General features: G+C 34.2%; 4 protein-coding genes across 7 annotated transcripts; 3 read left to right on the top strand and 1 right to left on the bottom strand.

The window, feature by feature from the left end:
* Positions 1-1,294: 1,294 nt before the first annotated feature.
* On the top strand, positions 1,295-3,125 carry LOC111002812. The gene is made up of 2 exons (XM_022273055.2): positions 1,295-1,627; positions 2,496-3,125. Exons 1-2 carry the CDS (start codon positions 1,363-1,365, stop codon positions 3,098-3,100), a joined length of 870 nt encoding a protein of 289 aa, XP_022128747.2. The 5' UTR covers positions 1,295-1,362; the 3' UTR covers positions 3,101-3,125.
* A 610-nt stretch (positions 3,126-3,735) lies between these two features.
* Positions 3,736-5,683, bottom strand: LOC111002810 (probable basic-leucine zipper transcription factor P). 2 transcript variants are annotated; one of them, XM_045629160.1, is made up of 2 exons: positions 3,968-5,683; positions 3,736-3,907 (listed from the first exon to the last, which is right to left on the bottom strand). In XM_045629160.1, the coding sequence occupies exons 1-2, from the start codon at positions 5,313-5,315 to the stop codon at positions 3,750-3,752; spliced, it is 1,506 nt and encodes a 501-aa protein (XP_045485116.1). In that variant the 5' UTR covers positions 5,316-5,683; the 3' UTR covers positions 3,736-3,749. The 2 variants fall into 2 exon arrangements, with proteins under 2 accessions (XP_045485116.1, XP_022128743.2); XM_022273051.2 differs by having other exon boundaries at positions 3,736-5,682.
* A 96-nt stretch (positions 5,684-5,779) lies between these two features.
* LOC111002811 lies at positions 5,780-7,611 on the top strand. 3 transcript variants are annotated; one of them, XM_022273052.2, is made up of 5 exons: positions 5,781-6,123; positions 6,209-6,348; positions 6,538-6,790; positions 6,887-7,122; positions 7,214-7,611. In XM_022273052.2, exons 1-5 carry the CDS (start codon positions 6,108-6,110, stop codon positions 7,544-7,546), a joined length of 978 nt encoding a protein of 325 aa, XP_022128744.2. In that variant the 5' UTR covers positions 5,781-6,107; the 3' UTR covers positions 7,547-7,611. The 3 variants fall into 3 exon arrangements, with proteins under 3 accessions (XP_022128745.2, XP_022128744.2, XP_022128746.2); XM_022273053.2 differs by lacking the exon at positions 6,209-6,348 and having other exon boundaries at positions 5,780-6,123; positions 6,548-6,790; XM_022273054.2 differs by lacking the exon at positions 5,781-6,123 and having other exon boundaries at positions 6,348-6,461.
* Positions 7,612-11,639: 4,028 nt separating this feature from the next.
* LOC111002813 lies at positions 11,640-13,813 on the top strand. The gene is made up of 6 exons (XM_022273057.2): positions 11,640-12,028; positions 12,107-12,385; positions 12,689-12,794; positions 12,970-13,085; positions 13,401-13,462; positions 13,639-13,813. The coding sequence occupies exons 1-6, from the start codon at positions 11,831-11,833 to the stop codon at positions 13,712-13,714; spliced, it is 837 nt and encodes a 278-aa protein (XP_022128749.2). The 5' UTR covers positions 11,640-11,830; the 3' UTR covers positions 13,715-13,813.
* Positions 13,814-17,949: the final 4,136 nt, after the last annotated feature.

Below are 17,949 nucleotides of genomic sequence, written 5' to 3'. Positions count from 1 at the left end.
ATATATCAAATGATTGCACGTCTGATATTGAATTCTTTACTGTTTAGAATATGGCATATATATCATGGGCGTAGATGAATTTGTTTAATTATTTTAATATGTAGGTAATATAGTTATTCAATATTACATTTCTACTTTTTATTTTACAAAAAGCCTCTTAAAATTTGGCTAAGTTTTATCGTTATCTTTCTAAAGGAACGAATATGTGTATTAATATATTGTTCTTAAAGTTCCGTTATCATTTATTTATACGTAAATATTTTGTTTAGCCTTTATGTTTCCTTATCAAACGAATGGTATGTCCATTGTGCGTGTAAAACAAACAGTTTACGATCTGAATTCTTAAATTCCATCAAAAAACTGAACTCAAAAACCATTACATTTTTAATAGTGGATATATATAAATTAGTTATCAGAATTATTAAATGTATTTCAAATTTCAAAAGTTTTGTATTACAGTCGCTCCATTTGTCTTTCACGATCGGTTTAAAAACGTATTTTTAATGTTGTTTTTAACATGACTTTACAAATTTTAGACAACAATAATATTAGAACATAGAAATTACAAAATAAATAGATGATAACAAAAAATCATTATTTCCCGTATTTAGAATTGTTTTTATAATATAATGCACTTTTGTTTTTTTTATATTTTCATATATATGATGATAGCAACTTTGTAACTTCTTTCCGATAATATATTAATAAAGAAGATTATTGACCGTAATATTGTTTTAATTAATGTGTTTCTTGAATGTTAAAAAGTTATTTGATTTTGTATATTTGTTTGTATTTACCCAAATCTACTTGACTGATTTTAAAAGTCCTCTCTTTCTATATAACGTTGCACTATTTTAAACTTGATTCATAAATAAGTTCTTACTAAAATGAACACGTAAGCTATGTTCTTAATTGGGGTACTTATGCTACGAAACCAGTCAATGATAACGATAGAATAATCTCATATACAATTAATGGTTTATGGTCACGAATTCCATGGAAAAATTCTATGGTGTTGTCGTGAAAATGTTAAAGAAAATTTCAATTTCAAAATACTAAACGAAATCATTTGTGCATCGTGGCGTTAAATTTGATTTCCGTTGTGTAATGTATTAGGATAGATAGTCGGTTAAATTTTTTTTTGCTTTGCAGTTTTTTGTCTGTGCGAAGACATGGTATCTAAGTACTAGTATTTAATATTTTTAATGGTTAACTTCCCGTAGTGTTTACCTATTAACTTATCTTAATGGCAATTTATAGGGACATTCACTTCATTATTTTCTTCAAATATATTTACAAAGCATTAGTTGACTCATTGGCTAGCTAGTAACCCATGTGTAAAGACTGATTAAGAAGAGAAAAATGAGGGTACTTGTGATATTCTTGTGGTTTGTACAAACACATACTTTTGATTTACCAAATGATGGATGTGGATCTGATTTAACCATTGACAAGGACCATTATAACACCTCTAATGTTTATAACATAGGAGACGCCTTTCCAACGGAAACTCATTACGATAAATTTGGAAATTTATTTTTCATTGAATCGGGCAGAAATTTAGACGGATACTTTTTTCAAGCGAAAATGATAAAAGCTAATTCAACTGTCCCTGAAAGAATTGAAGGTAAGACTATATAGGTACTAAGTTTTTCAAGGTGAATGCAATGATTGTCAACTCAAACAAAATAACAAATTAATTGCATTCGCCTCCGGGAACTCAGGCGATTGGTTTCAATATAGTTTTTATATGTCCGTGACCACGTAACGAAAAATTGTTTTTTTTAATGTTATGCCTTAATCACTAGACGTTAATTTTAACGATCCCACCTATCTACGATCAACGTTGCCCCTACGAGGGCATCGGCTAGGGGCTGATCTACGTAAAGGATTTTTTAAAATCCAATAGTAATGTTGGAATCCCTAAGATCTCTCATGGCTTCGCTTGTTTTCGGTCAGTGTATTTTTTCGCGTGAGCTCTGGTCTGTTAAGGTCAAAGCACACATATCAACTCGTAAAGAAATCTTCACCGTATCGCCGATCGCCTCGCCGTTAACCAGGCGTCAACCTAACGTTTGCACGTAACCAAAGCGTATCAGAAGCTCATGTACGTCAACTCGGCTATGGCTAGGCAACGCCGTGCCGACGGTTTGGTTTCGGCAGGAATGTCGGGATGAGGGCAGGGGCTAGCGAGGACGACTAGCCGTAAGAGCTGCAAGTTTACCATGAACCGCATCGCGGTTCAGATTCTGTTCCGAAGCGAGGTGATTACGTTACGATTCCGATTAATGTGCGTTGCAGTAGAGAGTTTCATACAAACAATACTGAACGGCTCTAGGTGATATGGTGACGATCCCTTTCCGAGTTGATATGTGTGCTTTGACCTTTAGAAGGAAGTACCCCGTAATAGCCCAGAACCCCACAAATTTACTAATCCGCCCATGGCATCGGCTACTATTTAGGCACATAAACTGACTAGTAACTTTTTGTTGTAGGTCTTCCCCTTGGACAATGTTATTCTATTGCTGTGGATAATAAAAACTCTATGGTATATTTTGGCACGGGTAAAGGAATTTTTGCCTACAATTACGATTCTGAAGATACAAAACTTATATCATCTCCGAATATTAAGCCAAACGAACTATTCGTGGATAAAGATGGTAACAAATATATAACAGAAAGTCCTGATGGTATAGAACAGTTGTATTTATTATCGGGCGAAAAAAAAATTAGATTCAAAACTTTGGAAGCCCTAAATGAAGTTGCAGTTGACGATAAAAATAATTTTTATTTCATCAGAGAAGAAAAACTGTTCGTTCTAAAATCGAATTTATCATTTCCAATACTCATTGGAAATCTTACATACGACGGACTTGCGCAAATCTCCTTCCATAAAAACACAGTGTATGTCGCCAGTGAAACATTATTGTACCTACATGAAAATGATACGGGCGCTCTGAAGAACGTAGATAATGTCCCAAGAAATGTAACTGCTATTGCATTTGACTATGCTAGTAATTTAGTGCTTGGAACTTATGGTAAATTAATCAAATATGACAATAAGAATGCCGAATGTTATCATAGAATTAATAATACATGAATAATAAAAATACTATTTTAAAAGACACTCAGTTTTAATTAATAATAAATTACATTAAATTCTACCTACTTAATTACAATCACGCATTGAGTCCACCTAAAGTAAAATTTACAGATGTTAAAGGGACAAAGCCTATAACTGGATCAGACAAAGTATTTCGTAAATTTAGAGGGCATTATTTAAAGAAAGGGAAGAAAGTCCATCTACTAAAAATAAGAAAATTTTAAATGTTATAACAATGAAATACTAGTTGGCATCTTAAATACTAATAATGAAAAAAAATAAGCATCTAATTCTAATCTAAAGGTGAATTAAATGCCTATTTTTAATTAATGGATGAGAAATGAAATACCAACTCATAAGAAATTAGAATTACTTTGTGTTTGATGCTCTAGACAATTTCAATGTTGTGGTTCCTTATGTATGAAAAGCAAAATCTTTCTAAAGTATGAACACAGTTTTTTTACATTTCACAAGTGTATACTGTTGTGATAAGATTATTGTATAAGTTCTTATAGGCTACCACAACACATAAGATACACATACAAATATACTATCCATTCATATCCAATAGATATATATATGTTAGTTGTAAAATATAGCGCCAATTTAAGTTTTTCAAATAAGAAGTTTACTGGCTCATATTGTTTTAATGAGGTAAAATACTTTGGGATATGATTGGGAATGTTATTGTCTGTGCCTGAGAATTTGGCAATGCCATAGGTTGACTAGTGCTAGATATTGTAATTTGCTGGGTTGAAGTCTGATGCACTAATTGTGGCTGCTGAGATTGTTGAGCTACAATCTGTTGGGCTGATTGCTGTGCAGCTGCTGCTAACTGTTGAGCTGACTGCTGAGCAGCAAGATGTTGAGCTGACTGCTGAGCAGCAAGATGCTGAGCTGACTGTTGGGCTAAATGTTGGGCTGACTGTTGAGCTGCTAGCTGTGCAGACTGTTGCGCTGCCAGCTGTGCAGACTGTTGTGCTGCCAACTGTGCAGACTGCTGGGCTGCAACATGTTGAGCTGATTGTTGAGCAGCAGCTAAATGTTGCACTGATTGCTGTGCATATTGAGAGGCTTGATGTTGAGGCAATTGAGGTTGTAAAGCTGAGGTCTGTACTAGGTGCTGCACTGCAGTCTGTGGTCCACTACTTAACAACTGTTGAGTAGGAGGGGCTAATGTAAGTTGAGCAGGAGTAACAGCCACAACAGTTTGCCCTCCACCCATAAGAGTACCTGAATCACTAACTTGCATTAATTGTTGAGCACCAGCACTTGTTACAATAAGAGCCCCTGAATTTCCCATTAACTGTTGAGTTGTACTAACTGTAAGAATTTGTGGAGCTGGTGTAAGCAATTGGGCTTGTGAAGCAGCTGGTGCCAAAGTGAGATTTGGTGTTGCAGCTGCTGGAACCAATGTTGGTAAAGCACCAGCTAAACTTACTACTGGTGTTACACTGACAGTTGCTAATGAAACTGGAGCAGAAGCTCCATGTCTTGAAGTGATAACACATGGTTGATCAGTTCTAACCGAGTTTGTTTGTTCTAATAAAAACTCATTCATAGATGTCAGCTGAATATTTTTTTCAGTTAAATCAGCAACTTTCTTAAGCAAAACACTTATATTATCATGCAATAACTTAACCCTATGGTTTAATTGCTCACAGTTTGAACAAATGTTTGATGTATGCAGTACTTTATTATCAAGTCCTGTATCTTGAAATGCATATCTTCTTAATTTTGCCTCTGGTGGTAAAGTATCATCTCTTAAATGTGGTGGAGGCCTATCAAACATTGGTGGTGGTACTAATCTATTACAAATTGTGCTTATGTCATTAGATTTGTCTTGAGGTATATGTAAAAACTTGCATTCAGTATTTGAACAATTCCCATGACTAAAGGCTTGGCAAATTGGTAAATTGTTTTGGTCACGAGGAAATAAGCCAGTAGCGTAAAATTGCTCTTCTATTGCTGCAGTACAATGTAAAAATTTGCAATTAGCTCGAAAGCATCCTTTATTCTGGAAATCGTGACAAAATTTAAACAATTCTTTAAGATGAGTTTTTGGTGGAATTTCGTGAAAAAATCTACAGTTTTCACGGTTACATCGGCCTTTAATGAAGTCCCGGCAAAAATTGCTTGCGGGTGGAATTGAATTCTCAAAATCATCCATTGCATTTGACACATCACTTTTCAAGGTTCCGTTACCAACCATTGTTCTCGTTTTCAGTATGTTGAGATGATAATTATTCAATATCTAGGTCCTAGTTGAGCTGTTCGTTTTATAAAGGTGTTGGTTATATTTTCTAAATAAATTTTATATTTATAATCACAAACTTATAAACTGTAAATACTGTAAACATTTCGTGGATCGTGGTTCACAATTCATTTTCTATCAAAATTATTCTTTACTGGAATGTTCTCTATCACCTCTATTTACTAGTCATTTTATAATTTATACTAATGCATCTACGCACCGCGGCATTGCGTTTCTTTTCTTATTCAAAAGAATGTTATCTACACAAATGATAGAAGTATGTACTAAATCTATTTCAAATAGATAATAATGCTTATCTTTCTGTTTTGTAAATAAATCATCTGCGGTTCCAAGAGCTGTCAAATAATGTTGTCATTTTGAAATTGATGTTTTACACATTTGCCAATGATATAGAATTACGAGAAGGCCCTAGCCTCAGACAAAAATTTGAAGCTAAATTGCATCATGCATACCAAAAGTACGACTAAGTGCAGCCCCTGGACTAAAACGAATATTTTTAATCCTCGTTTTATTTCCAGTATAAGTTGTTTACATTTTCTTTTGAATAAATTCTTTGAAAAACAAAAATTGTAATATAACTATTAGGATACTTTACGTACACAGATTACTTATAAGTGATCTGTGGAAAACATTCATTTTCTAATTGCTTACAAATTTACCTGCGAATTGATGAAAGTATCGTTGTATCAATTTCAACATAAATAAGATCAACTTAGCGTTTGTGACAAAATGGGTGAAATTATTGGTGATAATTTTTTTTCAATAAAATGCAATATCATGATTTTTGTTTCTGGTCTTCAAACATATATAACAACTGAAATGTTTTATAGAAATATCTACAATACGAAACCACCAAAGGAGATTCTATAAGTTTACCAGTAAATCTGTGATATTTTCTGTTAAAGGAAATTCAGGATATGCTATGGTTGGGTTAGCTGATGAAATTGGATTCTTCAATATAGACCATTGGGTAATTAAAACAATTTAGTTTCAAAAACATGGTGGTATTTATTACAAATTATATTGTGATCATTTTATTCACATTCCTTATGTTATGAAACTAAATACCCTAAATACTGAATGGTTAGCACTGGTATTATAACAAAAGTATTTTGTACATGTTTATTGTATTACTATTTTGTTTTTTTTAACTATTCAGGTTTTTATAGACAAAGAAGGTAAGACTGGAGTTAACGAATTCAATAAAGTTATTGTTGAAACACCAACACCTGGAATCTTGGACGAGGATAAATTTCATAAGTTTTGTCTTACTTGGTATGGTAATAAAATTGAATTGAGCAAATTTGGGGAATCAGAATTAATATTTACCAAAGAAATTACAAAACATAATTTAAAGTATGTCACATTTTTTGGTTGTAACCAGAAAAATACTTTACAATGGAAGTTGCTATGTAAGTTTCTTCAAACAGAAGTTAAGGTTTTATTTTGAGAACCAATATAGCAGACAAATAAATCAAAAATAAAATAATCTTGTTTGTATATTGCAGTACCACCGACAGTTGAGAGACCTGTTTTAAAGCCAATTATAGGTGGTAAGCCATATTGGGTGCCATATGATGGTAAATTGCCATACGGTGCAGTAATAGGTGGATATGAAAATGAATTTCTTTATATAATGAGAGCACCACATGAGGGTTCATTAACTCCTGGAAAGTATGTACCATCCATGAAAAGTGGATTTATAGGATGGGAAGGACATTCACATTTAAAAACAGTGTTTGAGGTGAATATGTACATATCATAAATTTATTTTTTTCTTGACCTAATGAACTTAATATCTACAAGGAAATATAACATATTTTTATTGGTTCTAGATTCTCTGTGGTCACGATTGTGTCTGGGTACCAACGAAAACATCAGTTATACCAGCTGGAGCCATTGCTGCAGGATTTACAGATTATGAGCGAGAGACAATGTATATTGGTCGTGTTAAACAGAATGGTCATATAATACCAGGTAAAGTAGCACCAACGCTTCGTGCTTGTTACTTTACCTATAGTGATAAAGAGGCCTATGAAAGTTATTATGAAATATTAGTTGGTCCCCACTCAAATCCTAGATGTACTAATACTCTTGAGCCAGCATTCAAAGAAAGATATGAATTTTATAAAGAAAAATATAAATGTGATGAAAATTATTATATTTGATTATAGTGTAGAAAATATATTTAAAACTTGTAAATATGCAAATGAAATAAACTTTTTTTATTATCTAGTGCAGTTTTATATCTATTACGATCATTGGTAGTTATTTATACAGTTAGTTATTTAAACACTCGCTTTCCCGTATAAATTTATCGTGGTTTGTTACTACTAGTTACTAGTTTGTATAAAATAATGTTATACCTCTATTAAATCTGTGGAGTGTGGACATTTATGAATATTTAAAATAATGAAGTCCATTTCGTGTTACCATATTTTGCGAACTCCTTATTTTGAAAGTGCACAGTGGGAACCAAAAAAGAGAAAAAGATATGTTCAGTTCATTTTTCTTTAATCGAATTATTAATGATTTTACCTAACTTTTGCCGATTCTCAGACCTACTGAATATGCATAATAAAATTCATAAGTATCGGTAGAGATGTTTCGGAGGAGTATTAGAACTAACATTGTGAAACGAGAATTTTATATAAATAGACATATACCTAGCGTTGAACACGAGGTCATATTTTATGTCCTCTGGCCCCAGTCAAAAGACTGGGGCCACTCCGGAGGAAACGCCATCAAATAAAACAACGCTAACGCAACTAAAGCTAACGCAGAAATAGCACGAAGAGATGAGATGTTCGAGCTTTTTATACATAATGCTTCAATGGATGGTGGTGAAATATTCAACCTAGTTTGAACCCTAAGCGCATTCGTAAAGAAGACTGCGTCTCTTCTTGGCATCTTCTCATACAATAAATTTTGTGAAATATGTCCGCAATAATTGATCGACTGAGGTACCATTCCGGCAGACCTAATTGTCGTAATAAACTGTCGACTGACTGACTCTGGTAGACCCTGGGTAGGTATATAACGATGGCAACTTTGAAGTGTCAATGTTAGCCGATACCATGTTGTGGTTTTAAGAATCTTTAGGCAAATTTTGCCTCCTGATTTACTTATATAAAAGACCCCTTATGTAGTCCGACCGTCGGATTGAAATCAGGGTCTTACCCACTACCCAGTGATCTATCTTCTTGAGGGCTTTGTACAAAGTATTTAGTTCTTTTTTATTGTGGTCCCATTTTTAGATTTTGAGTATGTGCCATACATGCGTGGTATAAGGGATATATATGCACATAGTTTTTTGGGCACTAGCGGCCTGGCCGCACGACCCGGCCGCAAGGGTAGCGGCCAAGCAACGCGCAATAGATTATAAAGGGATTATTTCATACATATTTGAACGACCTTCAGCAATATGATGTTAAGTTCATTAATTATTTGTGGATGAGAAAGTCTTGATTTGAAGAACTGTTAAGAAAATACGTCACGGCCGCCACGGCTAGTGCGGGCACACTGGCCACTGGGGTTCATCTACGGTTCAATTTGATATCAGTGGCCGCAGCGGCCAGCGACCAACAAACTAGTGCGCTATTGGGCTTAGAGCCTTTTTTCTATGCACTCAGGAGTTCGCCACTTTTTTTACGTCCCAACATTTTCAATGTGACTTTACTGCCAGTGTTTTTAATTTTATCCCATACCCCATTTATACCACCGACTACTAATAAAACTTTAAAAGCATTTGAAAGTACTACAATTATTATTTATTTTATATGGTTATTTTGTAAGTTAATTCGTCCTTATATAATACTACATCCCCTAAATGTTGTTTTCATTTTGAGTTTTAATTAGGTAAATACCTTTCATGCAGTGGTCCCTATCACAATCACCTCTCTTAACGTTTTGACGTCTAATAAATGTGATAAATTTGATTTACGGTTCACCTATCCGAGGATGTCCATGTTCTTTTGTTTATATCCATCTGGGAATGGTAGATCTGGATATATCTTTTAATCCTACTTGAGCATTGATGTCTCTCACAATGAGCTTTGTATCAAATTTCGACACACTATCGTACACTAATTCGAGATTGTCATATAAATCATCTTTTTTCCTGAATCAGGTTTCGAGTTCATTAGTACGTAGCGTATTACTATGGAGATATTGATATTGTACGTAGCATTTTACGTGGATATAGTCTAGTACAAGTGTATTGGCGCATAAACGAGACAAACATTTTAAAATTAAGAAGAGTAATATAGTAATACCGCTCTCTATTAACGCCCTAAGCAGGTGATCAAATCTTGTTCGAGCACCTTCCTTGTATCCGGCTTGTGTGGTTCGTTAACTTTTTCATATTATGAATCTTTGAGGTGGAGACCGGGGTAGGTACGAATCTCCGATGCGCTGATGTGCTGTCCGACTTATAAGAACGCAAATGGTTATACTAGCCGAGAATGGCGACGACCTTCTTTCTTGATTTGAACCGCTGAAATTGTTTTTGAATCTTCTGACCCTGGAAGTCAAATTTTTCCTCTACTCACTTTTGTACTTTCTATACGAAATTCTATGAAAAATATCGCCCTATCCCCTCGAAATGAAAGGAGATGAATGTATGGATGAAATGTGAAAGTATAATATAATAATAAATTACGAATAAAGAAACGGATAGACGGACGTAGAGCGTATTGATGAAATATTAATATACAGTAGATTTTAAGAACATTCCCCAACCCGGCTGGTCCCCGTGGGAAATTATACCGAAACCCTCCAAATATAAATCAACAACAACATAATGAAGAAAACATTAAACAAACTCTACCCAAGCAAAACGTCAATACGGAGATCCCAACATCCAGACACACAAGAATATACATTGCTAACCTAAACGTATAAAGATTAACACTAAGATCAGATGAAAGCTTATCGGAATTGTCAATAGCATTACAAAACAGTAACTAAGATCTCGGCATGAGTGAAGTGAGAAGAATGGGAGAAAACATTGTCGCACACCCGACACTATTAGACATGTCGCAGGAACAACGTGGGGTAGAAAGGCCAATATGGAGAAGATTGGAGGAGGCCTTTGCCTCCTGGCTAATGGACACGTCAAAGTGGAACAAAAGAACAATCTACTAAAAATAAAGAAAATGCTGTCATGTCCGAAAAGTGGCTATTAATAAAATAACATAAATATTTTAAGAAACGAATAGCATTAATCATGGTGTATGTTCTCTAGTTCTCATTTAATAAAAAAATCGTTTCATTTAAGTGCAATTATCTTTTTCGACTATTGTCTTTTTCTATCTTACTTTTGTCCATTGGTGATATGGTAACACTGCAGTCTTAAAGTTTGAATAGTAACGTGTAAGACACTGCCGTGTTCCAGCACATCTCAGGAGGAAGAACATTCATCATTCTTGATGATAACTGTACATATTGTTCAAAGGAAAATGCAGAGGGTTGGATCTTAAATTCAATACCTTGAATTTGATTATACTGAGTATGTAGGAGTGTTGGGGGACCTTGATTCGAAAACCTCTGTGAGATTTGGAGTAATTTATGCTGCTTGAGTTGTAATTTAAGCTAATTAATTTTTTTTTCGATGTTTTGTGCAATATTAGAAATTTGTAAACAATCCGCCAGAACAGTGTGTTAGTGTTACAGTGCAGATTATTCATTAAAAAGCCGTTACTTTTTACATTTCTGTTGTTTTCTCGTCAATGTGCGTGCTTTTATTTGTTTTTTTTTAAACTTGGTGAATTTTGCTTGGTAAACGACCGGCTTATGTGGATGACTTTGAGGACGATGGGCCCAGTTAATGTTAGGTATTATATGTATGTTTTGGTTTATTTTTATTTTTCTACTGTTATAAATGTTTCTAGTACTTGAAATTGGTTGAGGGTGATAAGTTTACCCTCCCCCGACCTCAAAATCGAGGTATTGAATTGTAAACCTTAACCGTAATGTTGCAGAAGAAAATTCATTAAGTTTTCCCCGCTGCCCTCAAGATTTATTATCTAATCGTGTCGGTTCGAAATAAACCATTCGTAACGATGTTATAAAATGATAATTGAGCTGATAGTTGATACTTGATACTAATACCATTGCATCAATATAAGTACATAATACTATAGAGTATCAAATATTTGGTTTGTAGACATCCTAACTGATTGAAACTAATTTGACAGCTAATTTCTAGTCTGTGATAATAATAATGTTTAGCCTTTAAGGTCTAGGGAATTCCTCTGGTGTTTTTTGAAATTTAGATGCTTTCTAAATATTATGTGATAATACAATAATGATGTACTATTACAAATATATTTTTCTTCAATCATGTGTGTTATTAAATATCTATTTTAATGGATTCTATAGGTTTTAGAATCACATGTAGTGTTCGCTTTTACACTTTTAGAGTATCAAACACATTACCTTAATATTATAAGATGAAGCAAACATCGCAGTTTGGTACGATGATCTCGTCTAGAAATGTACATCCTTATCAAACAACGGTAGTTCCTCGCAGTGAACAACAGTTTGCGACAGCATCGCGAATAAGAGCAAAATTTCCATGGGCAGAAGATGTAAACACGCCAGCTATAGGTCCAACTACTGATCGATCCACACCTGAACACCTCTACCATGTAAGACTATCTAAAATTATTCTAACATTTATATCTTAGTGTTTTTAAAAAACAACATTACAATTCAATTTCTTCTAGGTACCTCAATATAAAGAGACTGGGCTCAGTTCACCAGTTTATCATACCCCATATGGTACTACCATGTGGAGTAACGTAAGGAGAGGGGATATGATGATGGCAACAAATACCTACACATTTCCCACATGCGCCTCTTCATTATCTCTACACCCACCAGAGCTAAATCAAGTAATAGAACAGATACCTTCATTGCCATCAGCCAGCCCAGAAGTGCCAATTATTGGAGCATGCGGTGGACATTGCCCTGGATTTGAATATGTTTGCTATTATATTTTACAGGTATAACTAATATTTATACATATATTACACAGAGCTTAGAGAGTGGAAAAATGGCTGTTAAATTATATTATTGTATGTCGCAGAATTTCATTTCCTTAGTCATTATGTGTTGTGCAAACCATGATGTGGAACTAGTTGTCGATAAAGATATTTTTACCATTACGGCTTTAGGTCCTTCAAGTACAAATTTTCGTAGTTAGGACTAATACATAGACTCATTGGTGTATTAGTGCTCACTACATGCTTATGTATGCCAATGATACTCAGATAATGTAGAATAAGTTATGATTACATTTCTTCTAGGTTATCTTTGTAGTGGGTATTCTGACTGGAATTTCACTGTGTATTGCTGGTATAGTCTTAAGAAGAACAAATCGTAATGGAGACCTAGGAGTTTTAGTATATATTGGTGAGTGTTTTTTTGTAGTTTATTTTTTCATCAGCAATAATTCACCATCAAACCATATAGAGTATCATTACAATTTCACTAGCATTTGACAGTATAATATGGCCAGATTTTTCTTGCCTCCTACAATGAATTCTATGATTAGACCACAACATTATACATCAGTGAAAATTTGCAGGTTGTCTATCATCTTGTGTCTGTGGAGTGTTACTTGGAGTGCAATGTTGTGTTCGAAGAGAGATAAGACAGCGGAAACTAAGGACTAACATGCACATTCCAATGCATTCAATTCAGGTTTATATTTGTACATACATATAAAAAACAGCTACTTTGAATTAGATGCTATTTTAAAATATTATGATATAAATCAGCATGGTAATTAAGAAGCAGTTCATGCATTAATATTATGAATAATAACTTATACAGTAAAAAGGCAGAGGGCACACATTTGCTCATGTTTTTTCTGATTAGTTACATCGTCTAGTTACCATGTAACTGAAGATCTTGGCACCTAACACAGTTGAATCAGATGTAATAAGGAATGCCATCAGATGGATTGCAGTATTTTTATTTTTTGACTTTGTTTTGCAATACATATATTTATTTCAGGAAGTACCTGCACCGGCTTTCCCCTTAATGCCGTCCACAATACCTCGTAGCCAAATTTATAGGTAATTTAAAATCAACCACTAAATAACTTTTTTTGCCCAATAAGTTCACCTCTCTGGATATTAATTTAACTATGTATTTAATTTGTGTTTAAATAATTAGTATCACTTTATGCCCTCAAAACTTTTGAATAAATTTTCACTAGACATGAATGTTTACAGTTAACATAATTTTTCAGACCTACTACTTCATCAATATCCCAAGAGGATGAAATTTTAGGAGTTCCTTGGTGGCGTCGCACAAACGGAGACTGATTAGTTGTATTTTTATATTATTTATCACTATGGCATGTGTAACTGTACTTTTTCTAAGTATTTACTTTAATAAAAATAAATTTGGAGTACGTGATTTTATTGTACGTGTTTACTGTAGTCTGTAGTTCATGAACAGCACTATTGTGTGTTACCCCAGTGGTATTATATTCTATCCTGCTTTATTCTATCTGGTCAATTAGATGTGTTCTATCCTCGGCTAGCCTGCCCAATATCTACATGACGTCCCCTTTGCTCTGTCCTGGATGCAATAATTTCTTATTTTTTATTCTTATATTCTAATTCGTATTTTAGTTTTTAAAGGGTGCTTAGGTAATCCTGCTTTCATAAAATTGTATTAACCAATATTATTCCTGGACTAACGCGAACAACAAAACAAACTTTTTATTAACTGTGCATTGTTTTTGAACTCACAGCCTCAGGTTGAGATTCGAGTGCATAAGAGAGGGCCTAAGCAATACAATAATAGATAAAAATATATACTGCTCAAAACAATTAGCGGAACAAAACTTTAAAGTAGAACTAAACTTTTTACTTAAGGTTTTAATTATTACTGGCTACTAGATAATGTTAAGGCATTGTCGAAGAAAATAAAAAACAAAAGAGCATCGGCGTTTTAGTAAGTAGTCCTAAAATAAAGTGGCACTGTGTCTAGAAACACCTAAAAACAAAGTGACGTCTTTGAATTTTCATTACTTTCTAATCACAGAAAACACATTTTAAGTAGTTTTTTTTCAATCTTTTGAGTATTAATAGAAATTGAAGTGAGCCTATTGAGTATTGTTATTCATTGAAGCGAGTGAGTTTAGGTCATAACCCCAGGTGTGACTGAATTGCATGTCTCCAGAGCTATCGCTTTGCTTGAAGAGGGTCGAACTATGCGTTATGTAGGAAATGATCTAGGAGTAGCCCCTTCTGTTATCTACAGACTTTGGAAGCGATACCGTGAGACGGGAGAATACTCACGAAGGCGTGGTCAAGGTGGAAAGAGAAAAACTACACGTTTGCAAGATCGCTACATCGTCAACTGTGCTTTACGTAACCGCACCACAACTGCAAGAGATCTACAAAATACACTAAGGACGGCTACAGGTGTAGAAATTTCCGACCAGACGGTAAGAAATAGGTTGTTGGAAGCCAATTTGAGATCACGCCGACCAGTTCGGGCTGTGCCTCTAACAATTCAACATAGACAAGCTCGCCGACAGTTCGCGCAAAATCACGCTAATTGGCAACTTCGACATTGGAGGCCAGTGCTTTTTACTGACGAATCACGATTCCGTCTAACACGTTGCGATAGTCGTCTCCGTGTTTACAGACGCCCAGGCGAGCGATACAGTGCAGCAGCAGTCCAGGAATATGACAAATTTGGATGTGGCCCTGTGATGGTTTGGGGCGGAGTTAGTTTGGACGAGCGCACAGATCTCGTCGTTGTTCCCGAGCGCTTGTGTGCTCAAACTTACATTGAAAATGTGCTCGAAGACCATGTTTGGCCCGCAGCATATGGTATGGGCCCAGATTTTCTTTTAATGCAAGATAATGCCAGGCCGCATACTGCAGCCATCACGTCAGATTATTTACGACAGCAGGAAATCCGTGTAATGGAGTGGCCTTCCATGAGCCCTGACCTAAATCCAATTAAACACATTTGGGACTTGCTTGACAGGCGCATCCGGAAGCGTCCGATTGCACCTCAAACACTGCAGCAGCTCACTGAAGCGTTGATTGAAGAATGGGAGCGAATGCCACAAGAAGATATTCGGAGGATCATACGAAGCATGCCGCGTCGTTGTCAAGCCGTGATTAGGGCTCATGGAGGCCACACACGTTACTGAAAGTCACTAAAGACGAATATTCAAACGATATAAGAATATTTCTTTGATGGACCTTTTTTATCACCAATTAGTTTTTCGTCTACAATGCACATTTTAATTTTTTTTTAATAAAAAAAATACAAATTGAATTTTTTTATTATTTGTAGTAATTAACAAATTAACAAGGTAAAAAATAGCGTACAAGTTAATTTAAATCTAATTTTAGTTTAAGCAATAGAAAGGAGAAAAATCTTGTTCCGCTAATTGTTTTGAGCAGTATATAAACAGGTGTGTCGTTTACTTAACGAGTGGCAGATTAACCACGTGTAAAGATTACATATACCAAAGGCACCGCATATAGAAACCTACTCACTTGGCCCTAAGTGTATTTATTTGTTTTTGTTAGAGCTGAACATTGTCTCAACTAATAAATATTACAAAATCTTAAAACTAATATTTTTTTGTTTGTAAGTATAATCTCTTTAACCACTTATACTTCGATAATGACAGCTATTTTCGATATGGATAATGTAGGTACAATGTATCTATACAATCGTAATTAACGACGTCATATAGATGCATATATATATTATGTATTATACTACTACTACATATATATATATATAGGTCATTGTTTTTTTGAATGTTAGAATAAATGAATGTGCGGCATCTATTCTGTTTGAAAACACTCACATTCGACGTATAAGTGTATCGAAATCATACCTGTTTATACCTGGCTACGAAGACGTGCTGCCAGGTGGGCAACGGCACCCGTATTTTTTTTAATCTTTTTGTATATTGCTGTGGTGTAGACGATATTTTATTTAAGTAAATAGCAAGTGAACGAAATGTTTTCCCAAAAATCAATTCAGAATAATTTAATTAAAAATACTAGCGGCCAAATTTTGATAGGTAACTTAGTAGATATACATTCTCATAATTATAAATGTACATAAAAATTTGGGTTTCGCCACAGTTCGTTCGTTCGCATTCGGTTAATAACCGATTAGCGCACTAAACTTGCAGCCGGATCTTAGACCAATAGGGGATAGGGTGGCAAGATGGGAACGTAACTTCTTATAACGCATTTACATTCAGCCATAGTGATCAGGGAAGTGGGCAGGACGAGTGAGTAAACGCGATACTTACGGAGAATAAAAAAAAATACATACTGAAACAATCATATTTATTTTTTATTAACAACTAATAATTCTTATCTGTCATAAGAAACTTTTTTAACACATTTAAGAGATAAAAAATAAAGTAAAGAAAGGCTAGTCAGATGGGGTACCCCCCTGAGGTAAGATGGGGTGATGAAAATGATCACACAGAAAGATTATTAGTTAATCTGGCAGAACTCGCAGACATGAGTGGCTTCGTCATTATCATCATCTATTCCTGCGCAGCTTTTATGAGCCAACAAAATAAAATACTGTAGCTAATATTATTTAACTAACGCCAAATGCTTTTTATTTAAATAACTTGTGAAATATATTTTTTTTGTGCTATAATTCATTCAATTTTTAAACTTAATCATCAGCCATGATTGAATAAAAACGAAATTAGACAAAAGTTAGAAGAATGTTTTTTTTGTCTCAAGAAATTTATATTGTATTGTATTTTTAATTAGAGTCAACAATAGAAATCACAGTGAAAAATCAATTTTGTTTTTACTTCAAATTCTATGATGAGTGACAGGTTGGTTATACCTTAAGTTCCTATCAATAAGCCAGATTTTCTAATACTACCAGGAAGTAGTTAACATTAGGAGGAATATAATGTAAAAACATATTTAATACACTTAAAATACTTTATTAAGCTGAAGATTGAATATTTAAGTACATAACAAAACTAGATTATACAAGTACATGTAAATAAAATAATATATTATAAATATTGTGTGATGTCTAATTGCACATTATGAGATATTGCAGAACATAAAGAGAGCTTACACCTGCTTACTACAGCCCATCTCTTCTAAAATCGACACTAGGTATTAAAATCCTAACCTGAATATCGATTTGACATATAGATCCCGCTGATAGTATAAAAAAATCGACAAAAAAAAATGTCAGTAAATTCAAAATTTCGCTTACACAACCGCTAACTAACTTCGTATTTAGCTAAAGAAACCACATATATCTAAAAGGACGGCTTTAATAAAATAAATACTCGAACAACATTTGAGTCTGCACGGAAAGAGAAAAGAAATGCATTTCTTAGAAATCAAAAAAAAAAGGAAAAAAAGGGGTCCCTTTTTATTATTCATTTTAAGTATCAAATTTACTGTCGAACTAAAAAGTTGTCCACAGAGCAAAATTTACTTTAACATTGCTGCAACCTCAGGTCTCTCTCCGCACAGACTACCAAAATTTAAGAATTAAAACATTACAAACGGTAAAT

This window comes from Pieris rapae, chromosome 8, assembly GCF_905147795.1.
Source record: "Pieris rapae chromosome 8, ilPieRapa1.1, whole genome shotgun sequence".
NCBI lineage: Eukaryota > Metazoa > Arthropoda > Insecta > Lepidoptera > Pieridae > Pieris > Pieris rapae.
Note: the sequence above shows the minus strand (reverse complement) of the source record. Positions and strands in the feature narration are given on the sequence as shown.